This window comes from Rhineura floridana, chromosome 5, assembly GCF_030035675.1.
Source record: "Rhineura floridana isolate rRhiFlo1 chromosome 5, rRhiFlo1.hap2, whole genome shotgun sequence".
Lineage (NCBI taxonomy): Eukaryota > Metazoa > Chordata > Lepidosauria > Squamata > Rhineuridae > Rhineura > Rhineura floridana.
In genome coordinates, this window is record NC_084484.1 from 139,516,405 (window position 1) to 139,536,502 (window position 20,098).

At 37.9% G+C, this 20,098-nt stretch overlaps 1 protein-coding gene across 1 annotated transcript in view; it reads left to right on the forward strand.

Annotated features, from left to right (window-relative positions):
- Positions 1 to 20,098, forward strand: part of TOMM70 (translocase of outer mitochondrial membrane 70) — a 45,252-nt gene that overhangs the window by 4,842 nt on the left and 20,312 nt on the right. Inside the window, exons 2-5 of the mRNA XM_061628224.1 lie at positions 12,383 to 12,556; positions 15,314 to 15,440; positions 16,671 to 16,780; positions 18,425 to 18,570. Of these exons, the coding sequence (XP_061484208.1) occupies positions 12,383 to 12,556; positions 15,314 to 15,440; positions 16,671 to 16,780; positions 18,425 to 18,570 (557 nt within the window). The remainder of the gene's footprint in view (positions 1 to 12,382; positions 12,557 to 15,313; positions 15,441 to 16,670; positions 16,781 to 18,424; positions 18,571 to 20,098) is intronic.

Below are 20,098 nucleotides of genomic sequence, written 5' to 3' on the forward strand. Positions count from 1 at the left end.
GGAAATAGGAAAGAACACAGGTGAAAAAAGGGGTTGGGCAACCACTCACTTCAGAATTATTTGCTTTGAGGTGCCAAAAGAGTCATTTTCCCCCCTTTTAAGGAGAAAATGACTAGTTCTGATAAAAATGGGTTAGGCTGGCTCTGAATCTAGTACTATGCTAGGCTATCTTTTGTGAATCTATTTTAACCCTGAACATTCCTATAGGTGCAGAGTTCTTCATCTTTCTTGCATTATTGGGATTTCTTATGTTTTTCAATAAATTAGCTTTTTACAACATAAAGTAGCTTGACACTGCTTTCCCCAGTATTGAAAATTCGGTATTGAGACTTCCGGGAAGGGTGACTTAGCCTGTGCCTGCTTTTGAGACGGGCTCCTGCCTCAAAAGAAGCTTATTCAGATATATCAGTCAGTTTTTTCTTTTTTTTTTGACTGATTAAACTTCTCCCGGGTAGGGAGAAACGAAGAGATTAACCTCAAAGCCTATTTTTGTTGGGACGACCAGATCTCATTAATTTATGGGACGAGGTCCAGCCGACGAAGGTGGGACGGATTTTCAACAGCAAGCTCTATCTGTTAAAGCGAACGTTCATCTTATCTTCTAAGAGAGAACGCACTAACAGGCAAGCACCCTTCTTTCTATATTTTTCTTTTACTTGACTTAAATTGTTGCTGTTTAAAAGAGATTTGCCAGATTGATCAGTTTTTGACATCTCACTGGGGAGCCATAACTTCTCTCTGCTACGCACTAATTAATAGCTTATCTCTGTTTTTGTTGCAAAAAGCTGTCCTGGATTTGCATTCTAAAGATATACACAGAAGAGGGATTTCTATTCCAGATTTTTATTTTGAAAAATATTATACTGTTTTGAGACTACTCTCTTTTTGGTCTATTTTATTTTGACGAATCTGTTTCTTGACGATTGCCATTAATTGTTTCGATCCTGGGAACTGCATTTTGTTTACTTAACTATTGGAGAGATAAGGCTGTCTGCTCTGTTTATACTGTGATGTCACCAAGTTTGGAGAATTAACCCAATTGTTGCTGAAATAAGAAGTGGTTTTCCTATATTTTTCTTTTAAAATGGCAATTAAGAAAGTGGCTGAAAATCTGGAAATAACTATGTTTCAGAAAATAATGGATGAGATTGAGATAATGAAAATTGAATTGAGTAAAATGAAGCAGGAGATTAAAGATATAAGGGTCCCTGTGAGAGAGGTGACCCTGGAAGGGGTCCCTGTGAGAGAGGAGACCCCGGAGATTGGAACAGGGGTCCCTGTGAGAGAGGAGACCCTGGAGACTGGAATAGGGGTCCCTGTGAGAGAGGAGATCCCGGAGATTGGAACCAACGTGGAACAGGAACAAGATTTGGAGTCTATGGACTTTAGAAATAAAATCTATTGTTTGGAACTCAATGTTATCTCTGAAGAAATGAATGAAGATTCTAGAGATAAAGTTATCAATGGCATGGATAATCTTCTGGACTGGAATGATGTGATGGAGCCCAATATAGAGAAAATCTATGGAATTAACTGCAGCCATGTGACAATGGAAAAACTTTTAAGAGATGACCCAGTGTATTTTGAAAAAAAGAACAGAGATATGATTTTACAGCAGTATTTCAGCAACCTATTCAGAATGGATGGCAAGAAAATATTTGGGATAGAGGTAATTCCCATCAGACTCTTACTATATGACTATGGCTTTGACAGCAAGATTATTATGGAATACTGATAATGGAAGATTGGATATTGAAATTACTGGACTTAACAAGACTACTGAAGATGGAAGATGGAAAATGGAACTAATAGAGATAATAGAACAATGGCTACTGAAATTATTGAACCTAACAGATTCTGATGTGATGGATTAATTGAAATGTTTATTTTGACTATGGTTATGACAATAAGATTATCATAATTAGTAATGAGATGGATTAATCGATATGCTTATCTGGAAAAAAAAATTGATAGATATATTTCTTAAAGAATTGAAACCTCTCTTTGACTTTTTGTGGAAAGAATAAAGTAATGTTTATGAGATTTGATGATTAAGTAAGATAACTACTGGAGGAAAGTGATTTTATAATATGACTTAAGAGACAGGATTGTTATATATTATAGACTTATAACTGATTTGATCTTTGACAAATGGGAAGTCAATATTTTACTCTTTATTTTTTATTTTTGTTTTTTTTTTCTTTTTTTCTTTTTGTTTAACTATTTTTGATTTTGTTTTTTGTCTTTGAATGTTTTATGATTTTGTCTTGTATGTTTTATGAAAATCTGAATAAAAATTATTGAAAAAAAAAAAGAAAATTCGGTATTGAAAGCAGAATGGAGAGGATTATTGAGTGATTTCTATTAAAAGTGAATGTGAAAAAAGCTAGACTGCTTTGAAATATAATGCTGTAGTTTTATTTTAAAGACCAAAAGATTCCACAAACAATTATTTTCTTTATTAAAAGAAGAAGGAATTTGTTTTTAAACTGAAAAGATGCATATATTGTTTTCTTGATAATTCCCCAGAACAATGAGAAGACATTTTCTTTGTAACTGCAGGATAGCCAAGTTCAAAGTGCATCACAGTGGAATCTTTCCTTCCTCTTTGTTTAGACAAGTCAAGCAATTGTAATGCTTCAAGAAGAAATCTCACAGAGGAGGGCCCGGATCTCTTCTTGATCATCCCAGAGTGCAGGACACGCAATAATGGGCTCAAGTTATAGGAAGCCAGATTTTTACTGAACATCAGAAAAAACTTCCTGTTAGAGCAGTACAACAATGGAACAAATTCCCTAGGGAGGTGGTGGGCTCAACACTGGAGGCATTCAAAAGGCAGCTGGACAGCCACCTGTCGTGTATACTTTCACTTGGATTCCTGCATTGCGCAGGGGGTTGAACATGATGGCCTTTTAGGCCCCTTCAAACTCTACTATCCTATAATTCAGAGATTGTCATGTTCTTGTCATCTGTATTGATAGCTGTGCTGGGAAATCCAGTGCATCCTTAAGGCCTTCTTCAGGATGGTGTCTCTTTCCACATACCGGCAATTAATGCTGTATAGGGCCTTCCCAATCTGAGCGGCCAAGATCCAAACTGGTGGCCTATTTTTTCAAGGCACACTTCAGTACTTCTCATGACACACAGTTTGGGAAATAGTGTCCTGTGTAAATTCTACTAGGCAGTTCAATGCAGGTCAAGAGAGACAGAAATAAATGCTCAGGAAACGGTTCTTGTTTTAATGTAGAAAAGGGGATCTTACTGATCTATTATTAATGCTCATTTAGATGAAAGTGAAATTTTGCATATAGCTGATTTGATGGGGATGTCCAGATTTCTCAATAAACATGAAAACATTGCCAGTTAGGTGAAGCCACAGAGTTTGCCAAGTGTATAGTAAGCTTTATATTATATGGTGTGCCAAATAGCTCTTGACAGCTATATCATGAAAACTGTAGTCTGATTATAGATTTACCATTTGGAAATTTTTTTGTGTTTCTAAAGAAGGTCTGTGAAATCTGGTTGCTTGCATTCCCCCCCCCCCGCTATATGAATAATATTCTTGAGGAATGGACATCAGGACTCCATATCAAATTAATTAATTAATGGCTATATGAAAAAGTGCACTTTTAAAACGATTGATATTATGAATAGTTGTATTTTCTCCTTCCTTTAGATATCATAAGGATCTTTTATTGTTGTTTGGGTAACTTAATACATGCACAAAATCTGCATAATATTCATGTATTTAGGGTTGGAAAATATAAAAAAAAGGTCCACAAGTCACCTATTCTCCTAAAAGAAATGATGTAGGCTCTTAGAATTTGGAAATCTTTTTCAGTCTGAAGGGGTTTTAAATCTTAAGCTTTCAGCATCTTATAGAGGATTCCCAAACTCTGGTCTGCAAGCTTCATTCAGGTGGTCCGCAGGCATGTCTGTAAGAATACCATTAAAAATCATACAGCACGTTACAATTGCTACCACAGGCAGAAAAAACGTTAAGTGGTCTGCCAAAGCTGTTAGCAGTTTTTAAGTGGTCCATGGGAAAAACAGGTTGGTAACGACTGTTATAGAGCAACCATTATATTTTGTTTGAGAAGCATTTAGTGGTGTCTTCTTGTGAGTTGGTGGTCGCGACATAGTTAAGTTTGACTGGAATTTTGGGACTGATCTTGGATCACAAAAGTGAAACTTTGCTTATGTTTATCTGAAAGGTATCTTCTAAAATTGACATAAGTTGGTTATAAGTGTTGGGAAGGAAAAAGCTGAATCCTCCAATTTATCTATCTGTAGTCAGGTTTTGTAATATGCTGGCTTCAGTGAGAGCATGCCCATTGAATGATGGCAAATTCCACATTCTGCTTGAGAAGACACCATCCCTAAAAAAAGCAAAGGCCTTGTTTATAAGCATTGTGGCATGGAAAAATAATGGAGGCTGATGTACATTCCTTTAGCATTTACTTTTTACCATAAATCTTTTTATCAGCTCATTTTTGCCATAGTTTTCTTTACAAATGAACAAATGTACTATGCTGTGTTATCTCATTTAGGGAGTTTGTGTTTGAGAGACAAGATAGTATTCACAAAGTGCTGTTCAAACAGAGCCTTTGCAGGACAAAATGCAGGACAATATAAACCTATATTGTGGCATTTGAGCAGTTTGGGGCAAATGTACTTTCTGTTAGCAAAAAGTGCCCTAATCATTAACATTTCTGCTGTGGTGCATCATCTATGATCAGCACATACAATTGTTTTCTTATATTTTAGCTGGAGGCCGTTCTGAATGTGTGTACAGGTTCTCCTTTATGAGCAACAAGATTCTCTAAGTCACACAAAACAGTTCTGCAGCTGCTACATGTATGAAACTCTTGTGTGTGCAAAGGAGACCACAAAGCTTTGGATTGAGGCCATAATTTAAAATTTAGCATTGAAACATGCAAAATTTCTAAATGCTTTCAAGAGGGGCATTAATTAAAACAGTAATTTTGAAGAATTTTATTTCTAAGGAGTCAAGTGAAGCAAGTGTTCAAGTGGAACACTGGCTGCCCATTTGCTACCGGGCTACGTTCAAGGTTCTAGTTTTGGTGTACAAAGCCCTATACAGCTTGGTACTGGGATACCTGAAAGACCATCTTATCCCTTATATACCCATTTGATCACTGCGCTCTGCAGGTGAGGGCCTCCTGCAGATACCATCTTATCAGGAGATCCATTCCGCACAACATGGGAAATAGACCTTTAGTGCGGTGGCACCTACCCTTTGTACTTCCTTCCCCTTAAATATTAGACAGGCACCATCTCTGTCATCTTTTTGGTACCTACTGAAGACCTTCCTCTTCCATCAAGCCTTTTAAGTTGAGACCTTATCCCAGTCTGTGTTGGAATTGCTTTTTAATATGTTTTTAAACTTTTTTAAAAACAATATGTTTTAACCTTTTTTTAAGATGTCTTGAAAGCTTTAAGAATGTTTCTAAAGTTGTTTTGTTTTAATGTATTTTAAAGTCTGTTTTTATGATGTTTTAAAGTGTTTTTAGGGCTTTTGTTTGCCTCCATGGGCTCCTGCTGGGAGGAAGGGCGGGATATAAATCAAATAATAAATAAATAAACATAGTAAACAAAAGTTATGGTGTGTAAAGATGCATTCTTAGTAGTTAATCTCTGCAAGTGAGAATGTAATGGTACCACATCGATTGCACATTGAGCAGTTTGATAATAAAAGATCATGGTAACGTCCTGAACATGCTGTTGCATACCTCTCATTTCTTCAAGCAGAGAATGGTCTAGGATCAATTCTACAGAGTTAAGTTTTCTTTGGATGGAAGAGCACTGGAGATCTATAGTGTCTTTGAAATATTTACTTTTATTTTGACTTCCGGGAAGGGTGACTTAGCCTGTGCCTGCTTTTGAGACGGGCTCCTGCCTCAAAAGAAGCTTATTCAGATATATCAGTCAGTTTTTTTTTTTTTTTTGACTGATTAAACTTCTCCCGGGTAGGGAGAAACGAAGAGATTAACCTCAAAGCCTATTTTTGTTGGGACGACCAGATCTCATTAATTTATGGGACGAGGTCCAGCCGACGAAGGTGGGACGGATTTTCAACAGCAAGCTCTATCTGTTAAAGCGAACGTTCATCTTATCTTCTAAGAGAGAACGCACTAACAGGCAAGCACCCTTCTTTCTATATTTTTCTTTTACTTGACTTAAATTGTTGCTGTTTAAAAGAGATTTGCCAGATTGATCGGTTTTTGACATCTCACTGGGGAGCCGTAACTTCTCTCTGCTACGCACTAATTAATAGCTTATCTCTGTTTTTGTTGCAAAAAGCTGTCCTGGATTTGCATTCTAAAGATACACACAGAAGAGGGATTTCTATTCCAGATTTTTATTTTGAAAAATATTATACTGTTTTGAGACTACTCTCTTTTTGGTCTATTTTATTTTGACGAATCTGTTTCTTGACGATTGCCATTAATTGCTTCGATCCTGGGAACTGCATTTTGTTTACTTAACTATTGGAGAGATAAGGCTGTCTGCTCTGTTTATACTGTGATGTCACCAAGTTTGGAGTATTAACCCAATTGTTGCTGAAATAAGAAGTGGTTTTCCTATATTTTTCTTTTAAAATGGCAATTAAGAAAGTGGCTGAGAATCTGGAAATAACTATGTTTCAGAGAATAATGAATGAGATTGAGATAACGAAAATTGAATTGAGTAAAATGAAGCAGGAGATTAAAGATATAAGGGTCCCTGTGAGAGAGGTGACCCTGGAAGGGGTCCCTGTGAGAGAGGAGACCCCGGAGATTGGAATAGGGGTCCCTGTGAGAGAGGAGACCCTGGAGACTGGAATAGGGGTCCCTGTGAGAGAGGAGATCCCGGAGATTGGAACAAACGTGGAACAGGAACAAGATTTGGAGTCTATGGACTTTAGAAATAAAATCTATTGTTTGGAACTCAATGTTATCTCTGAAGAAATTAATGAAGATTCTAGAGATAAAGTTATCAATGGCATGGATTATCTTCTGGACTGGAATGATGTGATGGAGCCCAATATAGAGAAAATCTATGGAATTAACTGCAGCCATGTGACAATGGAAAAACTTTTAAGAGATGACCCAGTGTATTTTGAAAAAAAGAACAGAGATATGATTTTACAGCAGTATTTCAGCAACTTATTCAGAATGGATGGCAAGAAAATATTTGGGATAGAGGTAATTCCCATCAGACTCTTATTATATGACTATGGCTTTGACAGCAAGATTATTATGGAATACTGATAATGGAAGATTGGATATTGAAATTACTGGACTTAACAAGACTACTGAAGATGGAAGATGGAAAATGGAACTAATAGAGATAATAGAACAATGGCTACTGAAATTACTGAACCTAACAGATTCTGATGTGATGGATTAATTGAAATGTTTATTTTGACTATGGTTATGACAATAAGATTATCATAATTAGTAATGAGATGGATTAATCGATATGCTTATCTGGAAAAAAAAAATTGATAGATATATTTCTTAAAGAATTGAAACCTCTCTTTGACTTTTTGTGGAAAGAATAAAGTAATGTTTATGAGATTTGATGATTAAGTAAGATAACTACTGGAGGAAAGTGATTTTATAATATGACTTAAGAGACAGGATTGCTATATATTATAGACTTATAACTGATTTGATCTTTGACAAATGGGAAGTCAATATTTTACTCTTTATTTTTTATTTTTGTTTTTTTTTTTTTCTTCTTTTCTTTTTTTCTTTTTGTTTAACTATTTTTGATTTTGTTTTTTGTCTTTGAATGTTTTATGATTTTGTCTTGTATGTTTTATGAAAATCTGAATAAAAATTATTGAAAAAAAAAAAGAAATATTTACTTTTATTTTACAGATACATAAGCAAAACCTTGTGAAAGCAAATAAGACTCCTACTAGCCAATAACATAGCTGCCAATCCTGCCTGATAGTTTCCAAGTAACTGTTTCAGCCAACTCCAAGACTGCGCCCAGTTCTACCTAACTCCAGCTGAAAACTCTCAGCTCTCTATCTGCTCCTCTAGGAGTCCAAATTCAAAGTTCTAACTAACTCCAAATACTCTTACTCTGTCCCTTCTAGTTAGAGGATGTTGCCTTTCAAAGGCTTGAGATAGATTCCAAGTCAACAGAAAAACATGAAGATTATCTTCTTAGTTCTCATTGTGGAAATATCAACTAATCTTTCCGAGGTATTAGCAAGCAAGCAGCTTAATAAAATTTGCTAACTCAGTGGCTGTAACAGTGTTATCTTAAGTGATGTATCACTTACACTTGTTAGGTGATGCATATATAAGCTGTTTTGTCTTCCATTCTTCTGGCAAAAAAGATGGCTTATCTTCTACTTTTATTTTCTGTATTTTTAAAGATATTATTAGTGTAACAGTGTTATGCTAAACATATGTCCATGTTTAAATTGGCAGCAATTATAATCAAGACAAGTCTAATGGAACCTTAACAAATACTTGAGGTAAAACTAAAGAATTAAGGTTGATATAGTTATGGAAATACTCAGTGTAAATTTAATAAAACACATAAAAATACAATGAAAAAGAATATAAAAGATAGTATACAAAAATCAAACATTGACAAACATAATACTGTAATCTTCAAAAATGTGTGACAAAGACAATATACATCATAAAGAATGTTTCTGGTATGTACAAATTTTGTTCAGATGGTCCATTTCTTTTATGAAGAAAAGAGAAATATGTTTTTTGTTAGAAAAGTCCAGCCAGACGCGTTTCAACAATGATGTCTTTTTCAATGGCTACTAATATGACTTTCAGCAAAAATTGAATATATTACGATATCCAAGGAAATTACTGATATGACTTCAACAAAAATTAAATATAATACGATATCCAAGGAAATATGACATTCACTTCTTTAGACACTGTAACTTGGTACTAGTCCCGTACCAAGTTACAGTGTCTAAAGAAGTGAATGTCATATTTCCATAACTATTTCAACCTAAATTGGCAGCAAGCCAACAAAGGTCTACAGCACAAATTGTTCATAAGTTAGGGGAATACTTGAAACATTCCTTCCAGCTAGCAGCTGTGACTGCTTTGTATGGACGCTATCATGTGACCACACATAATTGAGATCCGTATAGTTCCCTTCTAATTATATTTGATATAGCTTGGATTGATCTAAATAAAGGCTATTTAAATGGTTCCAGACCCCTGCTGGAAAGCGAAAACCGCTGGAAAGCAGATCAGCTGTAGCGTGGGGGTCTGGAACCTAATCTGCTGATCGTGCCAGAGGAGGAGAATATCAGATCTTCCCCTCCTTGGGCGCGATCAGCTCGAGCGGGAGTCTGATTGCACCAGAAGAGAAGATCAGCTGTAGCACACTATAGCTGATCTTCCCCTCCTCTGGTGTGATCAGCTGGAGTGCGGGGAGCTCCAGCCCCCCCTCCAGCTGATCGCCCTGCTGGTGCCGTATTAGCAGAATGCTGAAAAGTGGGGTGCCGAGAAGCAGGGCCCTACTGTATACGTTTTGCATGTTTTCCTTTTTCACCTATAGAGGAAATATCTTTGTAAAAGTTCATAATAGTGTCGTATGATCAGTACTGATGATAATTTAATTTGTTAATTTAAGTATGGGAATATAGAAATCAGTACACTGGACCATTTTGTCTTTTGTTTTTCCAGTGTTGCTCCTTTCTGTTTCACTCTCCCTTGACCCAGTCCTACCATCACAAAAAACAAAGTAGGAAACAAAAATGCAGTGCCCGTGACTGAGAGGTAGAAATGAGGTGTGATAGTTACTGGACAGACTAGAGCAGGTTATTTTAATCAGATGAAAATAAAATGTCTATGCTGGGTAAGTGGAGTGTAAATTAAGATATTTGAGAAATGGTAAAATTGGTTCTTCATTTACAAAGAAAAGCCTTGTTTAATTCAATAGCTTTATTGCTATGTAATGCCAACCAATGGTTTACCAGTATGTGGATGAGCCTGTTTAAAGCATTGGGGTTTCATCCTTCCCTCTCCCATGCACACAGGAGGGGAACCTCTGCCAAGTTTTTGTTCATTTTAAAGAATCCTAGCTTAGCATTGTGGTTGAGCCAAGTGATACTGGCTGACTCCAAATTCTGGTAAGTTTCATAACAAGCCAAGGTCAAACCATGAGTACCAAACTATTGTTTGTTCAATCATCACACTTAACCAGGATTCTTTTAAGTGAAACTAAACTCAACAGAAGTCCTTTTTTCTGGCTAAAGAGGAGGGGGAAGAGTGTAAGTTGCTCAGGCCTTGTAGAGGCTCATCTGCATAATGCTAAATCATGGTTTTGTGTTGTGTGCAAATGTCCTATCTGGTAAAGCCATTTATTCAGTTTGATATCAACTGTAGGGCTTGTGTAATTAAGTCTGAATATAAGCTACTTAAGAAAAATGTAGTATTTATAGTTTTTTAAAAATAGATTTGTATCCACTCTGATATTATATGCTTAAACTCTTTCTTCAAATTTAGTCAAAACAGCACTATTCACACATGAGCAGAGGTATCAGTAGGCTTGTGGAACAAAAAAGCTCTAGGAAAAAACCTGTCTGTGGGAAGAAGACTCCAAAAACAGGCTAATGAGAACAGTGCTTGCTCATTCGCCATGAACATTGTGTGTGTGTGGGGGGGGGGGGACAGAAAATGAGAAGAGATAGGGAATGGAACATGGCTGGGTGACTGGCATGCTGAACTGGAGCGCTGTGTGCTGCAACATTTTATAGCCGATCTCACTTGTTTGCTCAAATAACAAATACTGCAATTAACAAGAATGGACTGAAAGCATCATTGGCTTAAGCTTAGCATGAACTGGGTCTGGTTAGTGCCTTGTGTATACTGCTTTGGGTTCAGTCATGAACAAAAGCAGGATATAAATGTACTAATTAAGGAACTGCATAACTAATTCTGTGCATCCAAGGGGTGCCACTTAGCAAGCTCCTGTTGAAACAGGAGACTTTCAGCAGGCCTCCAGATGTTAGACTCCAGTTCCTATCAGTCTCAACCAGCATGCCCAATGATCAACGATGATGGAAGTTGTAGCCCAAAACATTAGAGGGCCACATGTATCTCATCCCTGTCCTAGGCATATCTAAATCCTTGGGCTCATTTAAAGCAGCTGTCTGGGAAGTTTCTCCCTTTTGTGTCAAAGTTGCCTTGTGTTTTAATTATTTCACAGAATGGTGTGTAAAACAAGAAATTGGTTTAGTGTGGTGTAGTGGTTAAGGTGCTGGATTACGACCTGGGAGACCAGGGTTCGAATCCCCACACAGCCATGAAACTCACTGGGTGACCTTGGGTCAGTCACTGCCTCTCAGCCTCAGAGGGAGGCAATGGTAAACCCCCTCTGAATACTGCTTACCATGAAAACCCTATTCATAGGGTCGCCATTACTCGGGATCGACTTGAAGGCAGTCAATTTCCATTTATAGCACTCTTCTTGAAGTGGTTTCTGTCTGTGTAGTATTGAACCAGAACAATTCATTTTTGGTAGTGAGTAGTATCTTTAATACATGACTTGACAATCATAAGTAACTAATAAAGGACAGATTATATCTGTTATGTACACATGTTGTATATACATATATTGCTTCAGGATTGTACAGTTATTGTTAGACAGTATAATTAGATTAGATTTAGCATGCACTGTTTAATGCTAGGTTCTGCCCTTTTCCGTCACTGATCATTCCGGAAATTGAAATGTTGAGGAGGAGTGTGTAAAGAGACTGTTTTTCTGTCAGTTAAGGAATCGGGATGAGTTGGGGGGGGGTTAGAAGGGAGAGGGAAACAGTTAATTGGATTCTGGTTCAGAGTAGGTTAATACATTGAGAAGCAGAGTTCAGGGAAAGGTGAAGAATTGTAACCAACATGCTTACACTATGTGCCAGCTATATATGCTTGTCCTTAATAAATCCTTGGTTTAAAATAAAAGTTTTCCTCTTTGTTTTACGTTACTGCCTGGATCTCTTGAATGCTGTGGGTATACAAGATATTATTCCTAGAACCCATCTGGTACTGGTCATGCATTTAGAGAAACATTGAGAAACACTTTACTCATTTGTTGTACTGCTCTTATTTTAGGGCAGTTACAAAAGGCAGGTGAGGTGGGACAGCCAGCTCTAGTGAGAGGAGAACATAACTAGGGGAGTGGACCTGGTTGTACTCAGTTGGGGCTTGGAAAAGGGCTGTCACAAAATCTTCTAGCACTTCATTATTATCTTGTCAAACAGGATGCTTTATAAGATGCTTTATAAGATGGTCTGAAGACTTTAAAGCTTTATGAAGACTAACCTTTTTGTATTTTGCTCTGCAGAATGTGCATGACCGGTAAATATTTATTTTTACAGAACCCTCTTGATAGAGCTCAAGCAGCAAAGAACAAAGGCAACAAATATTTTAAAGCTGGGAAATATGAGCTAGCCATTCAGTGCTATACTGAAGCCATCAGTTTATGCCCCCCTGAGAAAAATGCTGACCTTTCTACGTTTTATCAGAACAGAGCTGCAGCATATGAGCAACTGGTATGAATCTTAAATACAATCATTATATATAAAGACTTCACCTGTTTTCCTTGTATGTGTAGCCATTTTATTTTTTCTAGCCTCTAAGCATTATACTTCTCAAATCTTGGGTTTCAGAATTCTCTCTGCTGGTTGTCTGAAAATTTACCTTTACAGCAAGTAGTATGATTCCCAAGCTTGCAATCCTATTCACACTTGGAAATAAGCTCCATGGAACACAGTAGGAGTAGGCATGTATAGGTTTGCAGTATAAGAATCGTAATGGAGGAATTGCATTTGATCTAACTGCGGTATCAAACACACCTTTAATAAGACTTGGAAGCATCTTAGCCGGAAGTATTTTCTGCTATTTGCCTTATTCCAGTCTGAAGTAGTAGTACCAAGTCTTAATTTTAGCAGGCTTTGAGTACTTCTTCCTACCAGCTGTTTCTCTTTTTTCTTCTTCTAAAAAATACTAGTTTAAGCATGCATGGAATTTCTTCTCAAATATCACAGTTAGGAACATAAGAACATAAGAAGAGCCTCCTGGATCAGGCCAGTGGCCCATCTAGTCCAGCATCCTATTCTCACAGTGGCCAACCAGGTGCCTGGGGGAAGCCCGCAAGCAGGACCTGAGTGCAAGAACACTCTCCCCTCCTGAGGCTTCCAGCAACTGGTTTTCAGAAGCATGCTGCCTCTGACTAGGGTGGCAGAGCACAGCCATCATGGCTAGTAGCCATTGATAGCCCTGTCCTCCATGAATTTGTCTAATCTTCTTTTAAAGCCATCCAAGCTGGTGGCCATTACTGCATCTTGTGGGAGCAAATTCCATAGTTTAACTATGCGCTGAGTAAAGAAGTACTTCCTTTTGTCTGTCCTGAATCTTCCAACATTCAGCTTCTTTGAATGTCCACGAGTTCTAGTATTATGAGAGAGGGAGAAGAACTTTTCTCTATCCACTTTCTCAATGCCATGCATAATTTTATACACTTCTATCATGTCTCCTCTGACCCACCTTTTCTCTAAACTAAAAAGCCCCAAATGCTGCAACCTTTCCTCGTAAGGGAGTCGCTCCATCCCCTTGATCATTCTGGTTGCCCTCTTCTGAACCTTTTCCAACTCTAGAATATCCTTTTTGAGATGAGGCGACCAGAACTGTACACAGTATTTCAAATGCGGCCGCACCATAGATTTATACAACGGTATTATGATATTGGCTGTTTTATTTTCAATACCTTTCCTAATTATCCCTAGCGTGGAATTTGCCTTTTTCACAGCTGCCGCACACTGGGTCAACATTTTCATCGTGCTGTCCACTACAACCCCGAGGTCTCTCTCCTGGTTGGTCACCGCCAGTTCAGACCCCATGAGCAATATGTGAAATTCAGATTTTTTGCTCCAATATGCATAATTTTACACTTGTTTATATTGAATTGCATTTGCCATTTTTCCGCCCATTCACTCAGTTTGGAGAGGTCTTTTTATTTATTTAATTAATTAATTTAATTTAATTTATATACCGCCCTAAGCCCGAAGGCTCTCTGGGCGGTGTACAGAAAGATAAAAACAAGCACAATATATGAATACAATAAATACAATGAATCAAGAAACAAAACAACAAACAATAAAAGAACCAAACAACATCCAGAATACAAAATAATGATGAAAATGCTATTAAAACACACTTTAAAATGCCTGGGAGTATAAAAAGGTTTTCACCTGACGCCAAAAAGATAGTAGCATCGGCGCCAGGCGCACCTCATCGGGGAGGCTGTTCCACAGTTCGGGGGCCACCACGGAAAAGGCCCTAGTTCTGGTCACTGCCCTCCGAGCTTCTCGATGGGATGGCACTCGGAGGAGGGCCTTAGATGTTGAGCGCAGTGTACGGGTAGGTTCATATTGGGAGAGGCGTTCCACCAGGTATTGTGGCCCCATGCCGTGTAGGGCTTTATAGGTCAGAACCAGCACTTTGAATCTAGCCCGGAAACAAATAGGAAGCCAGTGCAAACGGAGCTCTTCGCAATCCCTTTTTGTTTTAACAACCCTGAACAATTTAGTGTCATCAGCAAACTTGGCCACTTCACTGCTCACTCCTAATTCTAGGTCATTAATGAACAAGTTGGAAAGTACAGGTCCCAATACCGATCCTTGAGGGACTCCACTTTCTACAGCCCTCCATTGGGAGAACTGTCCGTTTATTCCTACTCTCTGCTTTCTGCTTCTTAAACAATTTCTTATCCACAAGAGGACCTCTCCTCTTATTCCATGACTGCTAAGCTTCCTCAGAAGTCTTTGGTGAGGTACCTTGTCAAAAGCTTTTTGAAAGTCTAAGTACACTATCAGTTTCCTGATTCTGTTTTCAACCAGCTGCTCTGGCTCTTTGCTTTCCTGGATATCGGTCTCCAAGATGCAGCTTTGAAAGTGAAAAATTCATATGCTTTATTCTCAAGACTGTTTACATTGGGTAGTCCTATTGATTCACTGATACTTTAGTAAGACTGTTCTGCAGCTGTAACCATTTACTGCACTCCTAAGCACATCTACCCTGGGAGTAAGTTCCATTGAACACAGTGGGACTTAACTCTTGAGTAAACATACATGGATTTACATTTTTGGATTGGTAAATTACATTTAGAGAAGCATCTGAAGACAAGATCATTTCACGCTAAAAACTATAATAAAGCATACTTAGTAGTAATGTTAAAAGTGGTAGAAATTTGTAATCTTTTTTATTTGAGAAAATAGTTTATCTGTAATTAGTTATTCTTATACCTGCAGCAAAAATGGAAGGAGGTGGCACAAGATTGTACAAAAGCAGTTGAACTAAATCCCAGATATGTAAAAGCTCTCTTCAGGCGTGCAAAGGCACATGAGAAGTTAGACAATAAGAAAGAATGTTTAGAAGGTGAGTATATTGTACTATAAATGACGTTGAAGAGGCCTGAGTTTGGTTGGATATACATTTAGGGAAAGAATGTTTGTTTTCAAAATCCTTGTCTGTAAAGTAGGGATGGGGGAGAATATCCAACAAAATTGAACCTGGTACTGGATCCCGACTGAATTCACTAGTTCGCTATCCCTATGGAGTGGCACTTATCTCTTGCGGTGGGCCATCACTGTAATTAGCATGGATTTTGTGGCCGCGACTGCAATCAGCAAGATTTTTTTTAAATCCTCCCCCTATTTTATGTATTTTTTCGTAATTAAGATGTTGTGTCAACCACAGGATTTCCATTTGTCCATTATATATTATGAAAAAAATTCATTATTGCAACATAATGCAGAAAATTGGACATATATGTCTTCAGTTGTAATTGTCAAATCATCCTGCAGTGTCATGTTTTTCAAACAAGATATCTCAGAGCATTCTGAATCTCTGGCATGGGAAACATTACGGTGCTGAGACTGACCCATGCCACTTGCCTCGCCCCGCCCCTCTTTTGTTGCTGCTGTCCTGAGCTAACCAAGCGCTGTTTCTCTCTTGCTCTCACTCTGTCTTGCTCTCACTCTCTCTGTGCTAATTGTGTGTGTGTCACTGTGTGACTGAAAAAATCCAAGAAACCACGTGGAACACTGTGATCATTCACTTCAGCAACCTAAAAATTATGTAGTGTTTTTCCCACCGCCAAAAGACCACGTGGAATGCTGTGATCATTCATTCACATCAGCAACTTAAAAATTATGCAATGTTTTTCCCCTCTACCAAAAAACCACATGGAACACTGATCATTCATGTAAGCAACCTAAAAATTACACAATATTTGTCTGCACTGCCAAAAAAACTACGTGGAATGCTGTCATTTACCTAAGTATCTACGAAAACAATTACATAATTTTTGCAACCTGGGAAAAAAACCACACCTGTGGATCGAATCACTCAAAAATGTGTGCAGCAGATCGAATGGGCAAGTGCCAGAGAAAGCGGAAACAAAAAAAGGAGAGACCGGTAAAGAAACGACGGGCTATTGAAATGCATGCGGATTGGCACCATGCAGCGAACCCCATCCCTACTATAAAGAGAGTTATGTACAAGCTGTGTGTTCAAAGGGATATAATGTGCATGATAGCAAATCACTGTGCAGTTTTTCAAGGATTAATGAACTAGTAATTGGTATCCTTGTTGTCTTTTTCCCAGATGTCACTGCTGTCTGCATTTTAGAAGGCTTTCAAAATCAGCAAAGTATGTTGCTAGCTGATAAAGTTCTTAAACATCTTGGGAAAGAAAAGGCCAAAGAAAAATATAAGGTATAATTTTAATAGCTTTTGTGATCAGTAAAACTTCTGCCGTTTGGTGATGCTTACAAGAATAATGCTCTGTTAATGAAGCTGGCATGTATAATTCGGATGCGTGCAAAAATGCTTAATTTGATGATGATATCTTAGTTAAGCAGATTGTTTTTTTAATCGATGCAGACTTTTCTGTGAGCAAGAATGAGAAATTGTCCTCTGTGGTGGTGGTCTGAAAAACAGGATTATAACCAACAAAGTCATTGAACTCGTGAAGTGACTTCCATTCACGCAAAGGGACTTCCCATCCCTGCTCAGGAGAGTTGGGAGAATCCCTAGAGCACATTTGGGGGATGTGGGAGCACACAGGGGGAAGAGAGTGAAGTTTTGTTGCACAATTGGAAGTTCTGCTCATGGAACAATCGCTTTATTGGATACAACTCCCCCTACAGTTTTTTAAAAGAATATTTCTACCCCACTTTATAGCCCCAAGGGGCTCTCAAAAGTGTCTTACAACAACAAAAAACGTGCCTTACAAAAGATTCTCACAGTAAAAACCACATTCAGGTCTGTTATCAGGAACAGAAATAACATAGGGTCCTTATGGCGTCAGGATTATATGGGTGGCATTTTCTGAATGTCAAGTCCTGGGGTGCAATTTTCAAATCACATAAAGTTGAGTAGTTGTTGTTTCCATAACAAGCGTGAAGTGATTTGAAAACTGACATTAATGAAAGTAAAGAATGCTGCTAACTACAACAGAAGCAACAAGTCCCAAGTTGGGTATTGTAAGATTTTTATCTTTCCTCTTCTGCCATAACACCCGGTTGCTTTACAATACTTTAACATCAACAAGTCAGAAGTAATATGTTTGTTTACTTGAGAACATGTATATACATGGCACTTTGCAAGGAATAAAAAAACAGATTCTTACCCTGAAGGATTTAAAATCTAAAAGTAGACATAAGGGAAACAGGAAGGGGAGAGCAATGGAGGTAAAACTAAATGGAAAATATATGGGCTGTATCCATCCAAATTATAGTCAGAGTAGGCCCAACAAATAATGGATCAAAGTTAATGTTCATTAATTTTAGTGGATCTACTCTGAGCAGGGCTTATATCAGGTACGTCCCTCTAATTATTTCTGTTATGCTTATTTGGGCTTGGTTACAGTAGGATATTGTGTCTAGAGACATCAATTTTCAATTGAATTATCAAGTAACCGATTTAAAACAACAGTGATACAGCTGCAGATATCTTGCTGGTTTATCAATACTGCAAGAAGAGTTCTCTTGACCTGGTATCTTAATAACGGCACTGGTGTTAGGCAGATTTCCCTTGGAAGAATATTCTCAAGGGCCACCCCATTGACATCCCCTTAACTCAGAAGGTGTGGGAACTGGAAAGGGCTATCAGGAAGATGGAAGACAATCGGCAGACTGATATGGGAGTGGGGATCCTTGAGAAGCCCTGGCCAGGCTGTTTAATACTTCATTTGCCATCACCAGCACTTTAATTGCACTTGGAAATTGAATCAGTGATCAGCTTTGCGGTTTTTTAGTGTAGTTAAATTGTTAATTGCAGTTGGATTGGTTACTTACCACTGGCTGTTTAAAAATTAAGAAATTACATCTGGACTAACACTGTCCCATCTTTTTTCAGAACCGGGAACCTCTGATGCCTTCACCACAGTTTATCAAATCTTACTTCAGCTCTTTCACAGATGACATTATCTCCCAACCTCTTAGGGGAGAAAAATCTGATGAAGATAAAGATGAAGAAGGAGAAGCTTCTGTAGTAAAAGAAAAGTAAGTTAAAGGATAAACTTAATTAAGGAAATAGTCAATATTCTAGTGTACATCATTGTATTTTTTAAAAACATAGAACTTCAAGCATTTGTTGTGCTACCATGTATAATATGTTAAATAGGAAACTTTAAATTGAGCTAGCCCTTGCATTCCTTCCAGTAAAAACAGTTTGCATTCAGTGTGAGGACATGCTTACTTTTTGCCTGTGGCAGCCATACTGAGTAATGGGTGAACTGTTAATTTATTAGGAAGGAGTGATTTGGAACTAAGAAATGGTTAATGAGTACACATGCAGCTGTGAGCAAGAAGTGTTTCTGTAGTAATGCTGTAGGAAGGCACATAACATTTCCTTTTAAAAAGGGGATATTTATGGCTCTCAAAATGTTTGCAACTTTTGTAGCTAATTAGAAGTAAGTCCTCCCGCTGTTTTTTTTAATATAATGTTTCCATTTCTGTTGTTATAATTGAATGTCTTTATCCTTAACTTGGAAACTGGTATTTGATTTCCTTGTTAGTTTGCTGTTAATTTGTACAGCACAAACATTTTTGGAAGGGCCACAGGTTGGTTAGTAGAGCACCTATTTTGTATGCAGAAGGTCCCAGGCTCAGTCTGGGGCATCTCTAGACAGAATTGGGAAAGGCCACTGTGTGCAATTCCTAGAGACAGTATTGAGCTAGGTAGATAGATTGTCTGACTCTGGCCTAAGGCCACTTCTGTTCTTATTCTCTGTGGTCTTGTGTGGACATAATTATCCTGATGTTGTTTTAACTGTGCTTAAAATACTAGCCTTGGACCATAGGCATTCCCTGTCAACCCTACCTCTACTAGTCAAACATGGTTCATATTAACCAGGATTTGCTTTTAACCATGTTCAAATGCTGTTTCAAATCCTGTTTAGGAGTTAAGTGAGACACTGTTGTAGTTGGTCCCGTCACAACTCTTTACCGTAAGTAGGGCTAGCAGGAGGCAAGAATGACTGGTGGACATTTAACCAAGAAGTTCACAAATCGCTGGTTAATTGTAAGAAAAATTAGCTAAGTTGTGTGTCTACAGGAATTCTTGTTAATAAACAATAGGGTTATTACACACAGATCTTCACAACATAAAATACATGGTGCTGCATGTTTTCGGGTTTGAAGTTTATGGTTTGAGTAATTTTCTATTCACAATGTTTATATCTCCCGACTGACTGACTGACTGACAACCAAATGCACTGTGTGCCAGCGCACATGTATGCGAACAAGTGCATGCACGCAATCAGTGTGCAACTTTTGCTGTCTATGACTAATTTTCCCCATCAAAAAGCAAAACTGAGCACTCAAATTAACTACATGTGCATTTGACCTTTGGGAAATGAAATACACTCATCTCCTTTTGTATGGACTCATATTCAAGTACCAAACAATTTTTTCCTACTACAGTAGGGCCCTGCTTTACAGCGCTTTGCTTTACAGCATTCCGCTAATACAGCGGTTGTGAATTGTAGAAAGGCCCCGCTTTACAGTGCTTGTTCCGCTTTTACAGTGG